This window comes from Taeniopygia guttata, chromosome 17 (genome assembly GCF_048771995.1).
Source record: "Taeniopygia guttata chromosome 17, bTaeGut7.mat, whole genome shotgun sequence".
NCBI lineage: Eukaryota > Metazoa > Chordata > Aves > Passeriformes > Estrildidae > Taeniopygia > Taeniopygia guttata.
Genome location: NC_133042.1, coordinates 2,476,628 through 2,499,652, shown reverse-complemented (window position 1 = coordinate 2,499,652; position 23,025 = coordinate 2,476,628). Strand labels below are relative to the sequence as shown.

Genomic DNA, 23,025 nt, shown 5'->3' with positions numbered 1-23,025 from the left:
CCTGGGTGTCCACCACAGCTCAGAGACATCATTTAACCCCCAGGCCATCTCTGGCTGTGGCACCATAGAGAGCTCATCCCTCATCCCTCATCCCTCATCCCTGCCCAGATCCAATGGTTTTCCAGCTCAGGAAAGGGCAAGCTGATCACTCAACAATGCTACAAAGCCAAACCAAACTTGCTGCTCCCTGGAAACCTTGAGATGCCATTTCTCTGGAATATATTGAAGTGCTGGGATAATTTTCCCCAGGACTTCCAACCTGGAGCTGGCAGGATGGAAGCTGGAGGGTTCCTGTCCCATAAAACTGCCTGTCCCCAGGCAGCTGGGGTGTGGGAGGAGACAGGGAAGGGATGCATGGAGGAAAAAGGAGGCAGTCAGTCAATCATTCCTTTTTTCAGGCGAGGGATTGGTTACGGTACAGTTTCTTTTCTCTACTGGTTGCATTTGCACTCAGGGGAGGGAAGAGGGGATAAAAAGAAACAGAACCAGGACTAGAGATGCTGGAGGGATCTCTGAAATTCCAAACCTTGTAAGCCACCCTATGAGGGCACTTCTTTCCTAAGCCCAGGGGTGGAGCAATTACACGTAACAAATTGTACATATCCTTATAATGAATGCGGCAACTGGAAAGGAAACACCAGAGGTTATGACAGCAAAATCCAACAGGAATCAGCTTTTCCACAGGCAAACAGGGAGAAATCAGCTTTTCCACAGGCAAACAGGGAGAAATCAGCTTTTCCACAGGCCAACAGGACAAGTTGGAAGGGCAAAACACGCTGAAAAGAAAGGTTAGTCTGGAAAGGAAGGAGCCACTTTAACACAGAGAGAACTTCCAACTGCTCACCCCACCTTATATCCTTGGATTTTCCTCTGGGAAATCTTCATGCCTTATGCAAGGCTTCCCAAATATTTGGTTTCCCTTCCTACTCATGTTTTAATTCCCTATGCCTGAGCATCAGCCTCCAGACTCTGCAGCCCAACACCCGGAGCCTGCAGGCCACAAAGAGCCTTCAATGGATAATTCCTGGGATTTTATTACAGCTCTTCAACAGATTCTTGCCAGGATTCAAATTAGCTGCTTTAAAACCTTGGGAACGTCTCCCTGCCACTGTCACCTCCTACATAACCCCAGCAGGGCCATTCCTGGGCAATGAGGAAAGGACAGCAGAAAGTGTCACCTCCAGAGCCGTGCTGGGCATTGGCACTGAGAAAATCCAGCTTTCCATAGCAAAAGGAGAAACCAGACACCTCCTGGAAGCTTTATGGTCACTCCCATTAACTCCCCACAATAATTTCAGCTAATTAAACAGCAGGATTATATTTCTCAATCTTTTTTTGTACAACCAACTCATAGGTGAGAAGAGCCAAACTTCAAAATTACCTCTGAAAAAAACTGGGATGCTTTGGCCTCCCTGTATTTATTTTGGTGCTTTACTCTGTAAAGAAGGTTGGAATGTTTTGGGAGAACTCCTTCAGTGGTGCTGCTATTTGGGCTGTGAAGAATTAAGGTCTATTCAAAGCTTTCTCCAACCAAGTCCAAACTATGGATTTGAGGGCAAATGGAACCATGCAAGACTTGACTCCAGGCCTAAATGTGGGTCTAAAAAGGTTTTGGTTTAACTGAGGCACCAAATTTACACTTCTTACAATTTTAGAAGGATTCTGGAAAATCAGGGTGTGGAAAACATGGCTGAACACTTCCCTGAGCTCTCCAAGAGTCCGTGGAAGGCCGGAAAACCAACAGATGCTTTGCACTGGGAGATCATGGCACAAAATCAGGACAAATAGGGATCCTTTCCCAGGTTCAGAGAATTCCAGAATGGTTTGGGGTGGAAGGACCTTAAAGTCCATCCCATTCAATAGGGACAGCTTCCACTATCCCACAAATCCCTCCTGCCTGACCTTGGACACTCCCAGGGATGGAGGAGCCACAATTTTTCTTTAAATCTGATTTTCCTCAGCATCCCATTATCCCAGAGCTCCCTTGGGAGCACCTGCAGTTCCTCCTGAGTGCCCTGGAACTGATGGCAGTGGGATGGCCCGAGCAACATCACCAGTATCTCCATGGCATGGGCACTGGGAGAGGAATAAAACAGATTAACACACTTTCTATATGTTGAAAAACAAAAAGCTCCTAAAAATCCAATTATGTTTTCTTTCCCTGTTCATCCTTAAATCCTGTTTGCCCTCTTTTCTTAATTAATTCCCACCAAACCTTTCTCTCAGTCCTTTTTTTTTTTTTTTTTTTTTTTTTTTTTTTTTTTGTGAGCTCAAGGCTTTTTGCCACCCCTAAATCCAGCTCATACTCACATTCCCATACTCACCCCTAGGGGAGGTGGCACAGCTGGAATAACAGCTCCTAGCTGCCTTTTTTACTTCAATTTGAATGTTTTTTCCTAGAAAAGTTTCCAGGGAGTTGCATTTTGTAACAAAACCAAAGGTGATTTCAGAACTAGGAGTAAAATACACATTAAGTTGTGTTTCAAATATTATGTAGATAATAAAAATATAACAATTGTGGAGCATCTTTTCACTGGGGGTCTCAAGCTAAGGAAAGTGGACAAATACTATAATTTCCTTTTCCTTGGGACAATCAAGGAAGAGACCATGGGAGAAGTGATCAGCTAGTGACCACATTCAGCTCAAATCATGGAATAATCAAATCAGAAAACCACTAAGATCAGAAAGGTCTTAAATCAAAATTACTGAAAGCTCAGTTCAGGCTTAAAGTGTGAAAGGATTTCAGACTCATGGAGATTTTAGTTGCACTTCTGAAAATGTGATCTCAGTGGAACTATTCACACTCAATAACTTCCCACCAGAGTGAAAAGGGAACTGGGTTAGAGAAAAAAAAAATCCTAGAATTAGCATCTTACTATCTGCCATTTTCTGCATTAGCAGCTCTGGGAGTGGAAAGGTTTGGCCCCTGAGTGACTCAGAGTTAATAGAGCGATAAATCTTCCTGTAAATTCAGTGCTGGTGCTTTTCTGGGTGGAAAGTTCCTGAAAATAAACATTAAAATTCCATATTGATCCCATTTTTCCCCCTTGCAGGTGTGTTCCTCCTCCCATGGATATAGAGCCAAGGCTGTTTTTCTAAGGAGCAACCAGGCACTGCTGAATTTTCAGCCTCATTGAGATTTTCTAGTGGGAAGAGACAGGATAGGATTGGAAAAAGGGAAAAAGAAAAGCTGTTTATGCCTGCTGGATCCCCACAAAGGATTTGCTGTGTCAGAAAGCTCATGGGGATGAAAATCTGCCTGGAGATTACAAGGTGGTAGTAAGTGTGGAGTAAATATTCAGGTTGGTAGTAGGGGTGGCTTGGAGCAGTTAAAATCCCCCATAGTTCAGAGAAATGCAGGTTTTTGGAACAAGTTTCCACTTAAAGTTAGGCTAAATCATTTGAAGTGAGATTTTAAAGCAGTTTAATTGCATCCTAGCAGGGAGTTTGAGATGTTGATTATGCAAACACTACCTGCTACTGTCTCTGCTGAAGGGAAACAAAAAAGAAAGGAAAGATTGGAAGAGCTGGAGGAATCACAAATCCAGAGGAGATTCATGGCACAGGAACTCACAGGGAGGAAAAAAGGGATCCAAAATTAGCAGAGCTTTAAATTAACAAAGAGTCTCCCAACAGGCAAATTCCCAAATAGAGTATCAAGGGAATTACTGGGACCTGGGACAGAGCATCCAGAAATGAGAATAACCCCATCACCAGGGCTGTGGTGCAGCAATACAGAAAAGCAATTTATTAAATCAGTCCTGCTCTAGAAGTGGTCATTGGGCAGGGCCATTCCCTCAATTAAAAAAAAAAAAAAATCCTTAATTTGGGGTCTGTGCTGCTGCTCCACTGCCTAAGCCCAGTGTGCAGGTCTCCCTGTGTCTTGGAAAAAGTGAAAACCATCCCCTCCTTTAACCCCCTCATAAATCAGGAATATTTTATCAGAGAATTAAATATAATATAAGAATTAAACACTTCCAGACTTTGGCCCATTTCATTTTATCCTGATCATTTTGCACATCTTACAACCTCAACTGCAACTCCAGAGCTAAATATTACTCAAAAGGCCAAAATTCTTACGTAGAGTTTGATGTCATTACAAGGAGGCTTCCAGGAGAAAAATGTTGTGTTTAATGAGGAAAGGCTGTTTGAAAAAATCCCATATTTTCAGGAAACCACCCTTAGGGAGAGGAACATCACATCATTCCCTCTGGGAGCGGGTGGGAGGATGGAAGCAGAGCCCGCAGGACCTGACTCAGATGCTGTCTGTGCAGCATTTGGGAAGCCACCAAGGTGGATCTCAATTAAAAAAACGCTGCACAAATGCGGTGTGAACCTCTCCCACTCCCTCAAGTGCTGCCAACAGCCGGAGATTTGCGGATTTGCATCTCCGGATGGGATGCAGGAAGCAAAAGCTCCTTTTGGAAGTGCTAAATAGCTTTTCTGCACGGCCATTTAGGCAGGCTCGGTGGAACTGGGGCTGTTCATCTGTTCATTTCTGGCCCTGCTTTGCTGTCAGGGGTTGGGTGTGCGTGAAGGAAACGCCTTTGCAGTGACAGCAGATTTGTTCCTCTCCAGAGCTCAGAAAATTGCAGCATTTAGCAGAGGTGTTACCTCAAATGCTGGAGTTGTTCCCGTTAAAACGGGCTCAGGTGCAGCATTGCAGCTGCAGTGTCCCCTCTGTAGATTAAGTCATTTGTAATCGTTTTATGTCTTTATGAATTGATTTTGAATTATTAGCTAAGTTTATGCAGCACATGTTTTTAAATTCTTTATATTTGTGTTTATGTGTTAGTAACAAATAATTAATTGTTGTTTTGTTTTGAAGAGTTACTTGTTTTATACTGTTGACGTTTGTTAATATGTTACTTAGTGTAAGAGATGGTATGAGTGTGTTTGTTTAACTAACACTTTGGTTTAATTGAGTTAAGGTTATTTTTGATGTTGTTTGTGGTGAGAATATTGTAGTTGTAATTTTTTCAGTTTTGTTTTACCTGTGAACAATATTATTATAATTTGGATCATATTTTTTGATATTATGTTTTTGGTTTTTTAAAATCGTTCAGTTGGGTGTTGGTAATGAAAGTTTTTTAATGTTGTATGGAGTGTTTTTGACATTTGTAAGGATGTCCCCTACAAATTCTGTCCCTTCTGTCCCCACTCTGGTGTCCCCATCCCCCCCCGGTGTCCCAGCACGTACCAGGCTGCGGGGTCGTACTCTGCCCACACCCGCACAAACTCGTCCAGGTGGTGCGGCCCGAGGATGGAGGAGTCCCGGGTCAGGTACTCGAAATTGTCCATGATCACCGCCACAAACAGGTTCAGCATCTGCGGGGAGGGGAGGGGATGGGGGAGGGCAGGGAGAGGGGAAGGAGAAAGGGAAAGGAGAAGGGAGAGGGGAATAAAGAAGGGGAGGGAGAAGGGAGAAGGGAGAAAAAGGGAAATTAGAAAGATAGGGAAAGGAGAAGAGAAAGGAGAACAGAAAAAGTAAAGGAGAAAGGAGGGAGGAGGGGAGGGAGGGGAGGGGAAGGGGAAGGGAAGGGAAGGGAAGGGAAGGGAAGGGAAGGGAAGGGAAGGGAAGGGAAGGGAAGGGAAGGGAAGGGAAGGGAAGGGAAGGGAAGGGAAGGGAAGGGAAGGGAAGGGAAGGGAAGGGAAGGGAAGGGAAGGGAAGGGAAGGGAAGGGAAGGGAAGGGAAGGGAAGGGAAGGGAAGGGAAGGGAAGGGAAGGGAAGGGAAGGGAAAGGAGAACAGAGAAAGGAAAGGAGAAAGGGGAAAAGGGGAAGAGAGGAAAAGGGAAAGGAGAAAGGAAGGGAAAAGGAGGAGAGAAGAACAGAAAAAGGAAGGGGGAAAGGAGAAAGGAAGGGAAAAGGAGGAGAGAAGAACAGAGAAAGGAAGGGAGAAAGGAGAAAGGGGGAAGAGTGGAAAAGGGAAAGAAGGAAGAGGGGAGCAAAGAAGGGAGGAGAGAAAGGAGAAGGGGAAAGCAGGAAAAGGGAAAGGAGAAAGAACAGAAAGGAGAAGAGAGAGGAGAAGAGAGAAGGAAGGGGAGAAAGGAGAAGGGAAAGGGAGAAAAAGAGAAAGGAGAAAGGAAGGGGAAGGAGAAGAAAGAGAGGAACAGAGAAGGGAAGGGAGAAAGGAGAAGAGAGAACGGGGAAAGAAGGGAAAGAAGGGGGAAGGGAGAAAAAAGGAAAGGGGAAAGGAAAAGGGAAGGAAAAGAAAATGGGAAGGGAAGAAGAAGGGAAGGTAAAGAGGAAGGGGAATGGGAAGGGAATTTTAAAAATTAAAACCTGGAAGGGAAGCACGCATGATTCCCGTAACTGGATGTTTCTACAAGGAACAGCCTCAGCCCAAGCAGAAACTTTCAACAGAGCCTTGGATCCCTGGGAATGCCACTGCTGCTTCCTCCTGTCCTGCCCGTTTTTCCATTTGAACCCAAATATATGATCCAAACCCCCTCAATATATGGGGTGATGTTGAACAAATCCTAAAAATGAGCCTTCCTGGCAAGGCTGGGGCTCTGCAAAGCTTTAATTGCTCATGGGGAAGCAATGAAGTGCTGAATATATTTTTAAATATCAGTTACAGCCCTGTGCTGTAGCAGTTAGGCTGCTTGGTTTGGGGTTTTTGCTCCTTCAAGGGCTCTCCTGTCTCCTGGTCCTATTTCCCAGGATTTTCTGGGAGTGCTGACTCAGGGACAAAGCTCACACAGAGAAGGATTTGCACAGAGCTGCTCCAGCCTCCAATTCTGCTGCCACATCTTGAGTGGGACAACTGAGAAACCCAGAGAGGGGACTCTGGGGAGGAGGTGATACTTGTACTTGTTTTGTTTCTTTTTGGGGTTTTTGGTGAGTTTTTTTTGTTTAGGTTTTTTTGTTTGTTTTTGTGTTTTGCTTTGTTTTGGGGTTTTTGTTGTTGTTTTTGTTGTTTTGAGTTTGTTTCTGGTTGTTTTTTTTTTTCATAAGCTTCAAAACCAATAATGCCTGTGAAAATAACAATGAGAATGGCTGATATTGGGTTAGAGATTTATATGAGGGAAAATTTGGGTTTAAAGCCCAGAATGCTGAAGGAATCAGTAAATGGAGCATTAACTTTGGATAAGCTTTGAGGGCTGCAGGTTTTTCAATACATGCACGAGAAATAATCCATGGGTGGTCAAAGGAACAACAGCAGCCACACAAAGGGGGAGGCTGAAGTTGGTGTGTCCATATCCAGCTCCAAACTGCCACATGGAGCTCCTTTTCCTGCTGGAGGGGTTCTGGGGATTGGCTGCACAAAGCATCAAATGTGGGATTTTACAGCAGGGATTGGCTGCACAGGGTATCAAATGTGGGTTTTTACAGCAAAGCCCTGGAACTGAGCGAAGGAACATCACGAACTCTCAGCTCCTCCTGCCTGAGCTTTAATTGTGTCCCTGTCCCCGCTCTTCCCTGGCACTGATGCCCTGGGATTTGAGCTTTTCTATTTTCCATAGATTTGTAACCCTGCAGCTCTTTAGTGTAGAACTCCAAACTCCACACACAGTGTGAGCTGCTGCTTTCCCAGTTTGGGCAGACACAACAATTCCTCTCCAGGCCTGGCAATCAAGGACCCCTCACTGCCTCAGGCCCCAGAGATGGAAACAAAAGTGAGTTGGGGGGAGCAAATTTTGGGTAAATTACTTCATTACCTGAAGCTGTAATTGGCAGCTGAACCCCCAATACGCAAATGGCCCAAACTTATAAAAGTGTGAAAACCCATTGTCCATTTTGGGTGCAGCCCCTGAGGGGCTTTGTCTGCCCAAAATGTACCTGAAGGCTCTTCAATAAATATTCCTACTTTTTATTCCCTTCATCTTGTCTGGCCTCTGTTTTTAGGCAGCCCCAAAAAGGCATCAACACCTCAAAAAGCTCAGCCCCACAATGACCACAGGCACAAACCAAACCCAGCAGCTCTGAGTGTTTTGATGTCTAAAGCTTTTCTGGCAGAAAAAAAAAGAAAAAGAAAAAGAAAAAGTGATTTTTGCATTTGTTTGGCAAACAAATGATGATCCCTGTGGGTCACTTCCATCTCAGCAGATCCTGTGAAATGAGTGTGATGCTGCTGAACTTGGACATTGTCCCCATGCCCTCCCCACTGCCCTTCTTCAAAGGGATGGTATAAATCAAGACAAACCCGATTAATGCTTAATTCCTAATATTAGGGCTTCCTGTGAGCAGGAAGATAAACCCTTTCCCTTTAATGACTAAATGATCTCTTTGGGGATTTTATCAGCAGGATGATAAATGGGGTTAGACAAGCTGGCTTGGTGGTGTCTAAATTATAATTAGGGATGAGGGGGAGGCACAGGGGTGGGGAGGGAAGGGTTTGGGGGATCCACACCAGCACCCCCCCCCCCCTTTGTGGGGTCAGGCTGACTTACCAGGAAGGAACAGAGGAAAATGAATGACACGAAGTAGAAATAGGCAAAATCACTGCCACATTCCTTTTTGGTGAGGCCAGAGAGGGGGTCACAGGCTCTGTTGCTCAAGCAGGACAACATGATCTCATGCCAGGCTTCCCCTGTAGCGCTCCTGCAACACCAGAGCAGAGGCTGAGTTTATCCACCCCTCCCCATGACAGCCACCCTGCAATAATGCTACACCAAATGAATCAAATTAATGAGGTGGAAGGTTGTGCCCAGGAGCAGAGACTGTATTTATACTGGGAGTTGGAACTAGTCATGAAAAAGAAAGGAGAAAGAACATTTCCCTCTATTACAGGAGGTACAAGAAACCAGACAGGCTCAGGTAGGCTAAAAGTTTTATTGTCTCTGTGGAGAATAAAACCTGATTGATTTAAACAGTACAAATCTGAGTAAACAGAGTTTAGATTGTTGCCTTTTGAACTTAGTGCTGGCTCTAAAGCCAGTGCAGGGGATGGGAAATGAAACCAGGCTTCTCCACTGGAATTCTTATTTCATTTATCTGGCAGATAAATTCCAGCATGGGCTGGCTGGATTTGGGTTTCTTTTTCATCACAGGCTCCTGTGGTGAAATTCCCTCCTCCCTCTCTAACTTCTACTGTTGAGAGAAAAGAGTTAAAAGGAAAAACTTCAGAGTTCCAGAGAGCTGGTCCTCAAAATAAAACAGTCCCTGTGAAGTGCTGTCGGAACTCAAAATGCCCCTCATACAGTTTTGGAGGTTCTGGGTCCAGGTCAGAAACATTTGAGACCCTGGCAGGCAGCTGGGAACAGCTGTGATTTTGGGTTTGAGCCATGGAATGATTTACCAACCTTGCAGGAACAACAAGAAGTCAAAAAAGTTTAGAGTAGAGTAGAAGTAATCACAATGTAGAGGGAAGAATTTTTAAGTGCTGTACAGGGCGGTTTTAATACTTGTACGGGGGGGGTTTAGTTTTGTACATGGGGGTCAGAGGTTTTAAGATGGAGGGATTTGGGCCTGCCCTGTCCTCCCTCTTTCTCCTTCCTCACCTCCATGTTCTTGGTGATGTTGGCACTCACAGATTGGTTTAGAGTAGAAAAGCACCATTTAATATAGGTAATAGGCATTGGGGAAAAACTGTACCCATGTAACACGTAATGTACCATATAAAAGACAGCAGCAGCCCTGGGCAGGGAGAGAAGAAGCAGTCGGGAGTCAGAGAGGATGTCAGGGTGTGTGTGTGCCTCTGCCTGAGCTGTGAGCAAACCACAGCAGCCCGAGGAGAAAATCTTTTAGATAACTTGCAATAAACTGCCTTGAGACTGAACAACAGAGACTGCTGAGCCTTTCTTTGGAAGCACGGGTTGGAGGAGAGACTTTCCCACCACAGAGAGCCACCCCCGACCGAGGGTGAGCTCCGTCAAAGTGCACCCTTGGTTTGGAAGTCAGGGATTCTCCACATGCACCTACTCTGAATTCCTGCTTCCCTCAATGTTCTTTTGCCTTGTATTCCCACAGCCAGCACACAAACTTTGGGAGAACTCAGTGCTCCATCTAACCTGCAATAACTTCCAGGCTACTCTGAATTACAGCAGATTCCCCCACTGGTGCCTGGGTGCTAGAGGCCCATTCCCTTTGTGGGGAATTGTGCAGAAACCAATTCCCATCCCACTCCTGCTGCCTCTGCTCCTCACTCCCTTTGCTGTGCGCTGGTAATGGACCACGAGGCTAAATAATGACCCAGTTTTATTAAAATTCAGAGTTCTGAGCCCAGTGATTATTCTGAGCGGAATAAGAGAGGAATAATTCCATTTCTGTCTGGCTTCACAGAAACTCCCAGGCAAGACATCCAGTACCAAGCACCACAGAATCCTTGGAGTTGATCCTTGGCAGGGCTGGAAGGGACTGGTATTCACTGGGGCTCCACAGCTGGATGAGGAACATCTCCCCCAAACTGCCCCAAGCTGGAGCAGGGCTTGTTTTGTCAGGTCTTAAAATAAAAATCTGTTATTTAATTGATTGGTTTTTCACTTGAAAGCGCTTCTTTCCAGGCAAGATGAACCCACAGGGAAACACTTGAATTCTGAAGCAGAGGTGGGGTTGGTGTAGGAGCTGTTGACTTCTGGTTATGCAAAAATTGCCAATTAAAGCAATTCTCACTTTAAAAAAAAAAATAAATTAACGAAGTTTCAGGACAGGAAACTCATCAGTCAGTTAAACCAGTGGGATTCTGCTCTATATTCAGCCTGAGTTGCCCTGGGGGGTCACAGCTCTAGGTGACACTTTCTGGAGGGGTTGAATCCAATCTGCTGAGGAGGAGGAAGCAGGAATGGATAATTTACACAAATACCTATTTTAATGGATGTCCAAGTCTGAGCAGCTCAACTGGCACCTGTACAAAGATGTTTTTGCTGTTCACACACAAAACAGAGGATGTTTTATTCTCTCCTTACCTGAACAGGAGCATCAGGGCTTGGAGGAAAGTGCGGAAGTTGTTGTGCCGATTAATGGATGTTTCATCATCTAAGGCAATGTTCCCAAATACCTGCCAGGGAAAACAGAAGGGATTCAGCCAGGCACATCAAATGGAGTTGGAAAATAAGGCAGGGAAAGAATTTGTCCTCGTTTGTTAAAGGATCTCAAAAGCTGAAATAATTTCCATGCTGAAAAAGGAGATAAAAACATGTTGTGGAGATCAAACACAACACTAATGTGCTTTGCATTCACAGAGGTCCTCTCCAGCAGTTCAGCTCCATCCCAGGCCAAGTTTATTATTTCTTCTCAGGAAGGTGCAGTGCCTGGGCTGCTCCCTCCTCTCAGCCTCCTGATGTGTCCATAGCCAGGGGAAGGGATGTCTTTTCCCGTGGGATTCACGGATATCCAGTGCTGAAATGTCCACAGTGCTGAAATGTGATCCAGGCTCATGCCCACAGCCAGCTTGTCCAGCCCACTGGGGACACTTCAACATAAAAGCTGACAAGTAAAGTAGGAAAAGAGGCCTATTTTTCATTTCTAATTTACCTGACACCAGACAAGAAGAGCTTTTGCCTCATCCCAAATCAGTGCTGCTCCTGCTGTGGATGCAACAACCATGTGCACCCTGAACAAACCCAGGCTGCTTATGGCCAGAATGTAAGAATTAAATATTTTACCTGCATGCCAATAATGGCATAGATGAAGAAGAGCATTGCAATGAGGAGACACACATAAGGCAAGGCCTGTGGGAAAGGAAAAAGTGGGTTTAATGACAGCAAATGCAAACATTGAATTGCCTGGTAGGACTGAGTTTTGTGGCATTTGTCCTTCAGGTGTATGGACTGGGAAGAGGATATGAAGAATTCTGGCAGGCCTCAGGAGACAACTCCCTGGAGCCAGGTATTCATCAACAGGCAGGGCTTTCCAAGGGCTCTCTCTGTATCCTTGGAAGCAGCAAGCAGGGAAAACACACAAAATACTGGAGCTACCAGCAGGCACTGGCACTTTGTGTGCATAATTATATGAACATTAATTGTTAATAACCTTGCTGTAAATTCAGTCTGAGCAAAAAAAAATAAATCTCCATCCCAGAAATGAGTTCCTGCTCTGAAACAGGCCCAGTTTGGGATCCCAGGAGGACAAAAAGATTCAGAGTTTTAACAAGAAATCAGTGAAGGCTGCAATGTAATTATGTCACTCAGGCTGAAAGTGACAGCTATTTTCAACTTGGGTTAAATTAATGGGTAATTAATGCCTCTTAATTAGTAATAGCTCAAAAACGGAGAAGACTTGCCCTCGGGCTGGCCCCTGTGGTGCCTGGGGCAGGAGTCCTGCAGGCCAAGGGAGCCCAGCAGGAATTATAGAATAATGAAATATCCTGAGTTGGAAAAGACACCCAAGGATCATCCAGCCCAGATCCCCCAAAATCCCACCCTGGGCATCCCTGGCAGCGCTGGCCAAAGGCTCCTGGAGCTCTGGCAGCCTCGGGGCCGTGCCCATTCCCTGGGCAGCCTGGGCAGTGCCAGCACCTCTGGGGGAAGAACCTTTCCTGCTCTCCAGCCTGAGCTGCCCTGGCCCAGCTCCAGCCATTCCTGGCTCCTGTCCCTGTCCCAGAGCAGAGCTGGAGCTGCCCCTGGGGAGGAGCTGCAGCCCCCGGGGAGCTCTGCCCTCAGCCTGCCCCAGCTGAACCATCCCAGTGCCCTCAGCTGCTCCTCACGGGCCCCTCCAGACCCTGCCCCATCCCTGCCCCTCCTTCGGACACTCTCTCACAGCTTTTTCGTACAGAGTTGCCCAAAACTCCCCCAGGACTGGAGGTGAGGCCGCCCCAGCCCAGGGCAGAGAGAGACAATCCCATCCTTGACCCGGCTGCCATTGCTGGGCCTGAGGCACCCCTGGGACAAAACCTGGAGGAAACCTGGAGAAAAGGACTGATGGACACCTGTGTATGAGGGACATGGCCTGAGAGCTCCGAGCTGGGGGACAGACAGACAGAAAGCTCCTCACGAAGCCCAGGAATGTCCTGGCTCCACTTCAGGCCGCACTCTGGGCCCTGAAGTGTCGGGATGGTGCTGGGAAAGGCTGAGCCCCTTCTCCTGAGATCCATCTATAAAAGAATTGTTCTCCTGGCTGGGGACAGCCCACACCTGCAGTCCCCACCGAGGGGCTGGGGCTCTCTCCCACAGCTCCCAGCCCACCAATGCTGCTGGTGTCAGAGCCCAGGATCGCTGCCACAAATCCTGCCTGCACATTTGTGTTCTCCTGCCCTCCCTGCCGAACCTGAGCAAGCCCCAGGACCAGAATTAAATCATCAAACAATGAAAAATGGCTGCAAACCAGCTGAGAGCTGTAAAAATAATCAGCTTTGGGGCACGTGGGCTTTTGTTTAGCTTGAGAAAACAGCTAATTCAATGTGCTGAGGATTGGCAGGAGGAAGAGCAGAGGTAAAGGGAACCAAGCAAAGCAACTGCCTCAGCTTCACGACAAAACCCCAACAAAACCTCATTATTTTAATCCTTCACATCATCAAACCCAGGCCTGTGGCTTTACACCTTCACAGGTTGTGGCCTGTGGCTCTACAGTTTCACAGTTTGTGTTACCAAAGCTCAAGTGGCTGGTTTCACCTCTGCCAGATCGCGCCACACTCAAATCCTGGGGCAGATAATTTAACCTTACACTCACTGCAGGTGAAGAACAAGGCACTCATCAGTCAGGCCATTGCTGCTTTATGCAAATTCCTGAGTGTCCAGACTTTGCAGAGGGAATTTGGGGTTGTTTCAAGGGCAACCTGAGTGTTGAGCACTTGCTGGAATCTGCATGAGCAAGCAGCCCTTCAGCCTCCTCCTCCAAAATGTAGTGTTCCGGGGATGGTCAGTGCTAACCTGTTCTCTTTTCTGCAGAAAATTAATATTCCTGGGGCTGGGCAGTGCTCACCAGCTCATTTTTAACAGAATTAATATTCCTATGAATGGTCAGTGTGAACCAGTTCACTTTCAGCAGAATTAATATCCCTTGTTATGCTAACCAGTTGAATTAATATTTTTGGTGCTGCCCAGTTGGATTTTCTGCAGAATTAATATTCCTGTGCGAATGATGCATTGAGTAAACGATCTTTCAAAAGTTAAGAACAACATCTAGCAAAAACCACCTAGTTAACACCCAAAACTCTACCAATCAAGTGAGCCCTGCCCAATCTAAACCTTTACATATAGTAAATAAAGACAAAGTCACAGTAGTACATGTTAAAAATTTGTTTAAAAAAGTGTAAATCAATTCTGCCTCCAGTACAGACAAACCCATTCATGGGATTGTCTTTGCTCAGAAACCAAGTTGCACATAGTAAATAATGCAGAAAAATAGAAGAACACAATGTACACTTCCAGAAAATCTAGTTGTTAAGTGAAAACTATGTGTAAATATCACTATTTGCTGAATGTTACTACCATTGTCTGTGTATAGCTGTGTACTAGATGTATAATGTATGTGTTTGTAGAGTTAGAATATACATATTAGTTTTAGTAATAAGCTGACAAAATGGAGATAAAGAGTAGAATGTCCTAAGTTAACTGCATGATACTTTTATCCCCAATCATCTCTTCTATTTATGCTGAATAATAAGTTCTACACCTTTAAGATTTGACTGGGCAGTGCTCACCAATCCTCTTTTCAGAAGAATTCCTGAATTTTGATTTCCTGTAATCGCTCTGTAGAGGTGCAGAGAGGCCGTTCCAAGACAATGGAAGCTGTTGGATCCTCACTGGAAGATGTTCCATGGATGCCAAGCACGACCCTCTCCCCAAATCCCTCCCCACATCGCCAAGGCTCACCTTGAAGGACTGCACGAATGTCCAGAGCAGGATGCGGATGGTGTAGCCCTGGCGGAGGAGCTTGATGAGCCTGGCTGCCCTGAAGAGCCGCAGGAAGCTGAGGTTGATGAAGTTGTCCTGTGGAAAGTAAAGGTTTTGTGTCCTTCAGAAACGACCGCGATCCGAAACCACAGCCCGCAAAAAAGAAATTAAAATTACCAGCTTCACGATCTAAGCAGCAAATCGGCCACCAGAAAACCTTCCAAAAGAAACATTCGTCAGTGCAGATCACTCCACATGCAGCAAGAATGAGAAAACCCCTCTCCACAAGAGCCCTCCCCTCTGCTACTGGGTCAATGAGAGAAAAGGAAAAGGCCCTGTCACGCTGTCCTTGGAGGGCTGATTTGCTTAGAGCAAGACAGATTTTCTCCCCCTCAAGACTCAGGGAGAGGGGGATGGTGCCAGATTTTCATTTTGAAAAGGAATGAGGTTGGTTGAAAGTCTTGGTCAACTCAGTTTCGACAGGGAATTGAACTTAAGCCAAGACACAGGCAAGGGACAAAGAAAGGCATTGTCTGGTGAAGATTCAAACATCCTTGGAAGAATGAGGATGTTTTCCAACCTGGAGGTTTTCAATGGTTGTGCAGCGTGTAACTGGACAGGTCTGCCAAGGAGAAACGGCACCAGAAGATGGTTTGGAAGATGGATCAAGGGCAGCGAGTCAATTGGGGAGGTTGAGCTTTCACCAGCAGGAAGATGCCTTAGGAACCTGCTGGTTTTCCAAATTCTCATTAAGTCTGTCTGCACAAGTGGATCAAAGAACTGCTGGAGGCAGGTTCTGATTTCCGTTTGTTTTCTAGGATTTTCCCCACCCCTCACCCTTTTTTTTTTTTTTTTTTTTTTTTTTTTTTGTTCTTTCCTTTGGGGAAAAGAGGATTCTTGCCCCAATGAGCTAATCTAGAGAGGGTTCTTTCCAAAACAAAACATGCAAAAGCCAGATCCCTCTTGCCCTCCTATTTTAAGGAGATGAAAAAATATTCCCCCTTTCCATAATTCACTTTTTTGTGGATCTCTGATCACAGCCACTTATTTGACTGAGTGAGCTAAAGAGAGAAAACATCCCACTTTAAACTATTGAGCAGTGAAGCGGCAAATATAATCATAAGGAGCTCTGCTTGGTAAAGATGAGCAAAAATTTTATTTCCCTTGGATTATTATTTTACCAGAAGTCACTTTGAACTGACCCACATTTCTTGCTCATTTGGCTAGAGAGCTCATGCTGAAATTGGGGGGCTTGTTGGATCTATGGATTCTTTCAATGCCAGCTCAGTTTTGGGGCCATTAGCATTGCATTCCACCAATCCCATCAATGAGTTCCAGAACTCAGTCTCAGGCATGCACTCGGTTTCTCTCAGGTTAAAAACACAAGCAGCTCAGAGTTAGGCACAGACCGAAAATCAAACTCGATCTTCAAATAAAGAGAAAAGAGAAAAGCACAGGAATGTTCAATGAAGGAGCAGACAACACTGAGCTCATTCAAGCCAGCAACAGAAGCCAGCTCTGGCAGGCAAAGCACGAGCGAGGATTCCCCTGGGTTGGGCAGTAGAACAGGCACTGAAAATGTCCCGTTTGTCTCAGCATCAGCTCCAGGTTTGCTTTCACAGTGCTTACCTTCCCTTCACAACAGTCCAGCTGCACTCACCTGAGCAGGGCAGGGCCAGGGAGGGGCCTGGGGCAGAGCTGGAACCCAGCTGGGTAATGGGGACCATCACTAATGGGGTTCTTCTTCCCACTGTGAGCCGGTCCCAGGGCAGGGCACAGTTTAACCATGAGCCCTTTTAATCAGGAAACTCTCCCCACCCGTGGGAGCTGGATCAGCCCTGAGTGTAATGCTGGCAGCACTTAGGCCTGAAAGTCTGATTTGAACTTCAGAGCAATGCTCAAGGCAGATCTTTCCTGTGCACAATCCCTAGGCTCCAAGGAGGAGCAGGGGCACAGGATCCATCTCTGCGGGATCCTGTGGGATCTCCCTCTTCCCACATAACTGCAGCCCAGCAGCAGTGATGTTGTCCTGCTCAGGCTTTGCTAAAACCTCATCACCACAGCTGACAGGATGTTTAACACCTGCTTTGAGCTGGGCTCCCTGCAAGCTGAGCTTACCCCAGTGCTACCCATGGAAAAGGGATTAAATGGGAAAAGAGTTCAAGAGTGTGCAGTTACATCTGTGACCCCCAATTCCCTGGGATTTAGATTAACAAATAGTCCATAGATTTTTTTTTTCCCCACATAACTCTGACATTGCCACTTCCTAAAGAGCAGTGAAAGCCTCAGCTCCATGTGGAATCACTCCCAACCCAGGAAAATCCCCCAGCAGCGACACCCTGGCACTGTTGGAAGGACCAATCTCAGCACTGCCCGGAGAGAGGCAATTCCCCACGCTGGTGGTGGCTGCAAGGGCTCCACGTGTGTGGCACCCTCAGCACCCCAGACAAAACCCATCCTCCCACACCTCAACTCTCCAGGCAGGAATTGGGATGGCATGCAGCCAAAGGGGAAACTCCACATTGCTGTATTTCTTGGGTAAAACAGTTTTTGGCATCAATTCTCCTCCCACTGAGCCACCTCTGTGCCATGCACAGATCTGATATCTGGGTTATCAAAGTCATCCTTTCCAGGTTTTTCTGTTTTTTGATTTCCTGTTGCACAGATGCTCATGGTGTTCACAACAGGCACCAGAGCTTTAGGATTTTATAATCCATCTGAGGAATAACAAATTATGTTTGGAAAATCATTTTCCTGTGGCCTGTCACTATTTTCCTGAAAAAGGAAGGTCTGGTACTGAAGGGAGCCTGAGGATCTGGGCATGGCCAAGCACTGCCACCACCTCCCACAACGAGATGGGAGATGCATTCCTGAAGAAAACTGGGAAGAGTGGGTAAACAGGGAGAATAAACAGCATTGATAAAGAGCTGCCTTTGAAGGCTGTCCCACCATGGGAGACTGCTCTGATGCCCTTTTTAAGGTTGTTTTGATAGAATCCCAGAATCTTTTGAGTTGGAAGAAATCTTAAAGATCATCCAGTGCCACCCGTGCCATGGCAGGGACACCTCCCACTGTCCCAGGCTGCTCCCAGCCCTGTCCAGCCTGGCCTTGGGCACTGCCAGGGATCCAGGGGCAGCCACAGCTGCTCTGGCCACCTGTGCCAGGGCTGCCCACCCTCCCAGGGAACAATTCCTAATTCCCAATCTCCCATCCATCCCTGCCCTCTGGCAGTGGGAGCCATTCCCTGTGTCCTGTCCCTCCATCCCCTGTCCCCAGTCCCTCTCCAGCTCTCCTGGAGCCCCTTCAGGCCCTGGAAGTGCTCTGAGCTCTCCCTGGAGCTTCTCCTGTCCAGGTGAGCACCCCCAGCTCTCCCAGCCTGGCTCCTTGGAGCAGCTCCACGGCCTCCTCTGAACTCCAGGATCTCCATGACCTGCTTCTTCTGGGGGCTCCAGAGTTTTCCACACTGAAAAGCAGGAAAGGCACGAAGAGCAGGGCACAGGCACTGCCTGGATCTGTTCCCCAGTGCCTTCAGCAGCAGAGAGGGTTCCTGCCCAGCACAGGAGCTGCTCCCTCTATCCACAGGGACACAGAAGGAGCTGCAGGAATCTCATCAAGCCAATAATGGCATCACTCAGGAAATTTTATCTTCATCTAGCATCAACAAGAATCACCTTATTAATGAATTAATTAAGGAATTACTGATAAGAAAATGGCTGAGTTCCCATTTAAATGTCCATGGTATTGCCAGCACTGAAGTTTTCCTGAATCCTGCACAGGGTCTTGGCTTCACCTGCAGTTTGGGGAATCCACTGCTGATTTTTAAGAGGCTGAAGATTTTTCCCACCCTCGTCTGTGTCTGGAGGGCTCTGCCTTTGGAGGGACTTCCTATCAGTCCTTCCATTCTGAGTCAGGAATGCTGGAAAAATTTTGTGTGTGATGCCCAGAACTCTCCTCATTCCCTACTTGACAGAATCACAGAATACCCTGAGCTGGAATGGACCCCAAGGATCACCCAGCTCAGCCCTGTCCCTGCCCAGACCCCCAAAATCCCACCCTGGGCACCCCTGGCAGCGCTGGCCAAAGGCTCCTGGAGCTCTGGCAGCCTCGGGGCCGTGCCCATTCCCTGGGCAGCCTGGGCAGTGCCAGCACCTCTGGGGGAAGAACCTTTCCTGCTCTCCAGCCTGAGCTGCCCTGGCCCAGCTCCAGCCGTTCCTGGCTCCTGTCCCTGTCCCAGAGCAGAGCTGGAGCTGCCCCTGGGGAGGAGCTGCAGCCCCCGGGGAGCTCTGCCCTCAGCCTGCCCCAGCTGAACCATCCCAGTGCCCTCAGCTGCTCCTCTCCAGGATCCCTCTCAGCTTTGCTGCTCCTGCTGTGTCACTGCAGCAGCTCCAGAGACCTTTCCCTGCTGCTCCAAAGACCTCACCTGGATTCCGAGAGGTTGAAGGAGCCTGGACCTGTCTCTAACAACCCCAATCCTAACGAAGTGCAGGATGTGGTTTTCAATCTTTAACCTGTAACAGGGACAGCAGCCAAAATTTAGCAAACTGATTTTCCCCCAATATATTTTTATGTTCACAGCTAATGCCAGAGCCCTTTTCTGTGCTGTCTGGGCCAGGTGTGCAGCAGACAAAGTCTCCAAATTTATCTCCCACGCATCTGGAAGGGATCCAGCACCATGGAGGATTCCCTTCTTGGCTTGCACTGGGCAAGCTTTGAACTTACACATTGTCTTTTTCTCTGCTGCATGATAGCAGAAAATTCCCCCCAGGACCCTTCATGAACATTCATGGAGCTACTGTGCTGCCTGGAAATAAAAATTCACCCTGATTTCTTTCTGAACAGCAACTGTGCAACAGGAAATGCGGATGTTCACAGATCCAAGAGCTGGTGTCAGGTGGCTGAGCAAGGATTTTTGAGAAACTTTTGGTCTTGTTTGTGTTATCAACCATATCTAAGATAATTAAGAATGGAAATATATATAGATATATATTTCTGATTGCATTTTCCTTTATGTATTCTCTTTTGTTTAATCAGTGCTTTTTAAAGAGAAAGGTCAATATTTCTGAAGGCATTTTTGGAATAAATTTGCACTTTGGCACTGAATTCCCAGTGGGATCTGGTTTCCTGGTACTTTTCAGCTCTGGTCATAACATGATTTATTCATTTTACTTCAGGTTTTGGGTTTGTATCCAGTGACTCTGTGCCCACTGTGGTGGCAAAATGGGTTCTTCTTTGGGTTGGTGTCACAGAGAATTTTCAAATTTAAGATCCTTCTTTCCCATCATTTTTGATTTGAGGGACGCAAGTCTGCCACCACCCCAGTAATAATTCTGCATTACGATACACAGGTTAAAGCACCTGTAAGGCTGACAGGTGCCTCCTACAGCAGAAAGCTCCAAAAAGAAGCCAAACCTACTTAGAGAGAGCCGAATTTGGTACCAGCTCCTCCAAACCCCAGCGTTTCCAGGTGCAGAACATCCTTCCCTGGCCTTCTCCTCCATTTCCCATGGAAATAAAGCAAGTGGCAGTGTCCCCTTTGGCACAGGGGGTGGCACAGGGAGCAGGGATGGGCTATTGGCAACTGCTCAGGTCACCAATGAGCCCAGGGAGGGAGGTGCAGGGCAGAAGCCACTTTGGGGCACGCTGCAGTGAGGCTTTTCCACCAGTGCAATCGGAACTCTCATATAAAAAAAAAGAAACCAAAAACGTATCAAATCAAAGAAAAACGAGAGAAAATCAAAGCAGAGAATTTAAAGAATTGTTTAAATTCAATGAAACCAACCGTGTCCTATATGTGATGTTGTCATGGATGGATATTTGCAAGGTTATTTACAAAGTTTTATATTTTTTTTGAGCAGCAGGTGCACAACATACAGACGGAGACATGGTTTTCGCATTGTATGTTGATTGGATGGCGTGATTCAGCAGGTAGATAAGGAAAATAAGGAACAAAAACAGGAAACAAAAGAGAAAATGAGTAATCAGGACAAGCAAAAAGGAAACTCTGAAAAATTTCACTGGAAAAAAACTGTTGGGCTATTGGGGGAGGTGTTATTTTATGGGAACTCTAGAAATAAAAACTGCTTCGAACCAAAACAGATTTGGAGATCCTTGAGGTAACACAGACAGTGCAGTTGTTATTTGCATTTCAGTTTGTAATGCAAATTTGGAGACAATTCACAAACACTTCTCAGGATGGCTTTTTATATTTCCAGGCATAGAAATAGATGTCAGTTTGCTAAACACCCACTCAGCCTCCCAAGGCCGACTGTGTCCACAAGGACACCTTCCCCTTAATCCCACCTCTTTTCCCTCCGTTACTGAGGGTAAAAAACTGACATTCATGCTTTTGCCTGAGGAAATAAAAAAATAGATATTCCACTATAATCACAAAGTAAATTACATGTGACATGACCAGGAAAATTAAAACAAAGCAATTAATCCACACTGTTAATTTCTTTTCCTTTTGTCTTTACTTCTCAGAGGGTTAAAGGTACCAAACAAGGCTGATGGAAGCCAAGTTTCTCAAGGTGAGGCCATCCAGGATTATTTACCTTTGGAGAACACTTCTAGCTGGAAAACATGGAGGAAAATGGTGCTGTGGCAATTATTTTTGAGCCTGAGCTCAGTGTCACACCTAGAAAACATCTCCACGGGGACCTGGAGGGTGGTGGGACAGGGACACCTGCAGGCTGGCAGTCAATGTCACCTTGTGGCTGTCACCTGGACTTCCCAGCTGAGGAAACTCCGTGGGAATGGCTGCCAGGAGGGTTGGAGGGACTGAAGGGGCTGTGCCAAACTCTGCCCAGCTGAGGAGGGGAGGCTGGAGCTGAGGAAGGCCCATGGAGAAAGGGCCATTCCCTGCGGGGACACAGCTGTGGGACTGGTGATCCAAGAGCTGTTCCCCTCTCTGCTTATTCCCTGCTCCAGGAGAGTGCCCTAAGGAAGCTGAGCTGGGGTTGTTTCAGCAGCAGCTGAGTGGATTTGATTTCCTTTATTTCCTGCTCTGCCCTACCTGGAACTGCAAAGGGAAAGAGATTGGGCAGAGGCCACAGCCGGGCTGTGCTCTGTGAATGAGGCACCTCCTGCTCCTCACCTCCATCCCTGCATGTTCACTCTCTGCATCAGCTCTTGCAGCCATTTTTTCTGACAGTTTTCTAAATTTGGTGCTATTTTGGAACTATTGGTTCAAAATTGGATCAAACTGGTTCTGTTGGTTCATTTTTCCACATTGGTTCTCAATACCAGGAGTATTTAAATCAGGTAAAGTTGCAGTTTAACAAATTATCCCAAAGGTGACCACATGGGGCAGGAACAGAGGGCTGCATCCTTCTGCTGCTTTTCCATTCTCAGGACTGGAGGGGAAGAATGATAAAATCATGGAATGGTTTGGGTTGGGTGGGACCTTAAAGCTCATCTCCTTCCCCCACTTCCATGGGCAGGGACCTTCCACTGTGCCAGGTTGCTCCAAGCCATGTCCAACCTGGCTGTGAGGGCAGGAAGGTTTGAGTGGCAGTGGAGAGCCTGGTACAAGACCACATCCACCACATTCCACTGGCTGAAGTGGAATGAATTCCATGAGGGGGATCCCTCATGGCCAGCTGCCATTACCAATCCTGTTATCAGTCCTGTTATCAATCCCATTATCAATCCTATTATCAATCCTTTTATTAATTCTGTTATCAGTGTGATTTTCAGGGCACTGTGAGATCCCTGCCCATTGTCCCTGTGGGAGGCTGGCAGGGATATGTGTGGCTTAAGGAAGCGTGTGCTGGTGGCTGTCCCGTGGGGATGGAGGGCTGCTGGAGCTGCATCAAAGAAGTGTTGAAAATCAAGTTTAAAAAGTGGTAGGCGGTGACCCCTGGGCAATCTCTGTCTGAAGGGAAAAGCAGAGAAGGAGATCTGGTGGCTACACACAGAAATCAAGGAATTGTTCAAGTTGGAAAAGATCTCAGAGATCATAGAGTGCCACCATTCCCCCAGCACTGCCAAGGCCACCATGAAACACTGTCCCCAAGTGCCACATCCACACAGCTTTCAAATCCCTGCAGAGATGGGGATTCCAGTGCCTGACCACCCCTTCCATGAAGCAATTATTCCTAATATCTACCCTCAACTTCCTCTGGAGCAACCTGAGGCTGCTTCCCCTTGCCTTGCTGCTTCTTACTTGGGAGAAGAGATCAACCCCTCCTGGGTGTTGCAGAAGGGAGAGAACTTAGAGCAGAGACACAAAGGACTGAGAGCTCAGGCCTGGAGTGGTCCTGGGGACATCTGGCTTTTATATGAGAGATGTTTGTGATCAGCTCCATGTTG

At 46.7% G+C, this 23,025-nt stretch overlaps 1 protein-coding gene across 16 annotated transcripts in view; it reads right to left on the bottom strand.

The window, feature by feature from the left end:
* CACNA1B (calcium voltage-gated channel subunit alpha1 B) overlaps positions 1-23,025 on the bottom strand; it is a 313,183-nt gene that overhangs the window by 29,950 nt on the left and 260,208 nt on the right. For 11 of the 16 annotated variants that reach the window (XM_072936724.1, XM_072936715.1, XM_072936712.1 and 8 more), the window contains 5 exons: positions 14,695-14,811; positions 11,548-11,613; positions 10,849-10,940; positions 8,395-8,545; positions 5,201-5,328 (listed from right to left, as the gene is read on the bottom strand). In XM_072936724.1, the coding sequence (XP_072792825.1) occupies positions 5,201-5,328; positions 8,395-8,545; positions 10,849-10,940; positions 11,548-11,613; positions 14,695-14,811 (554 nt within the window). Of the gene's footprint in view, positions 1-526; positions 624-5,200; positions 5,329-8,394; positions 8,546-10,848; positions 10,941-11,547; positions 11,614-14,694; positions 14,812-23,025 lie in introns of all 16 variants that reach the window. The other 5 variants (XM_072936713.1, XM_072936725.1, XM_072936726.1 and 2 more) reach the window with 1 other exon arrangement.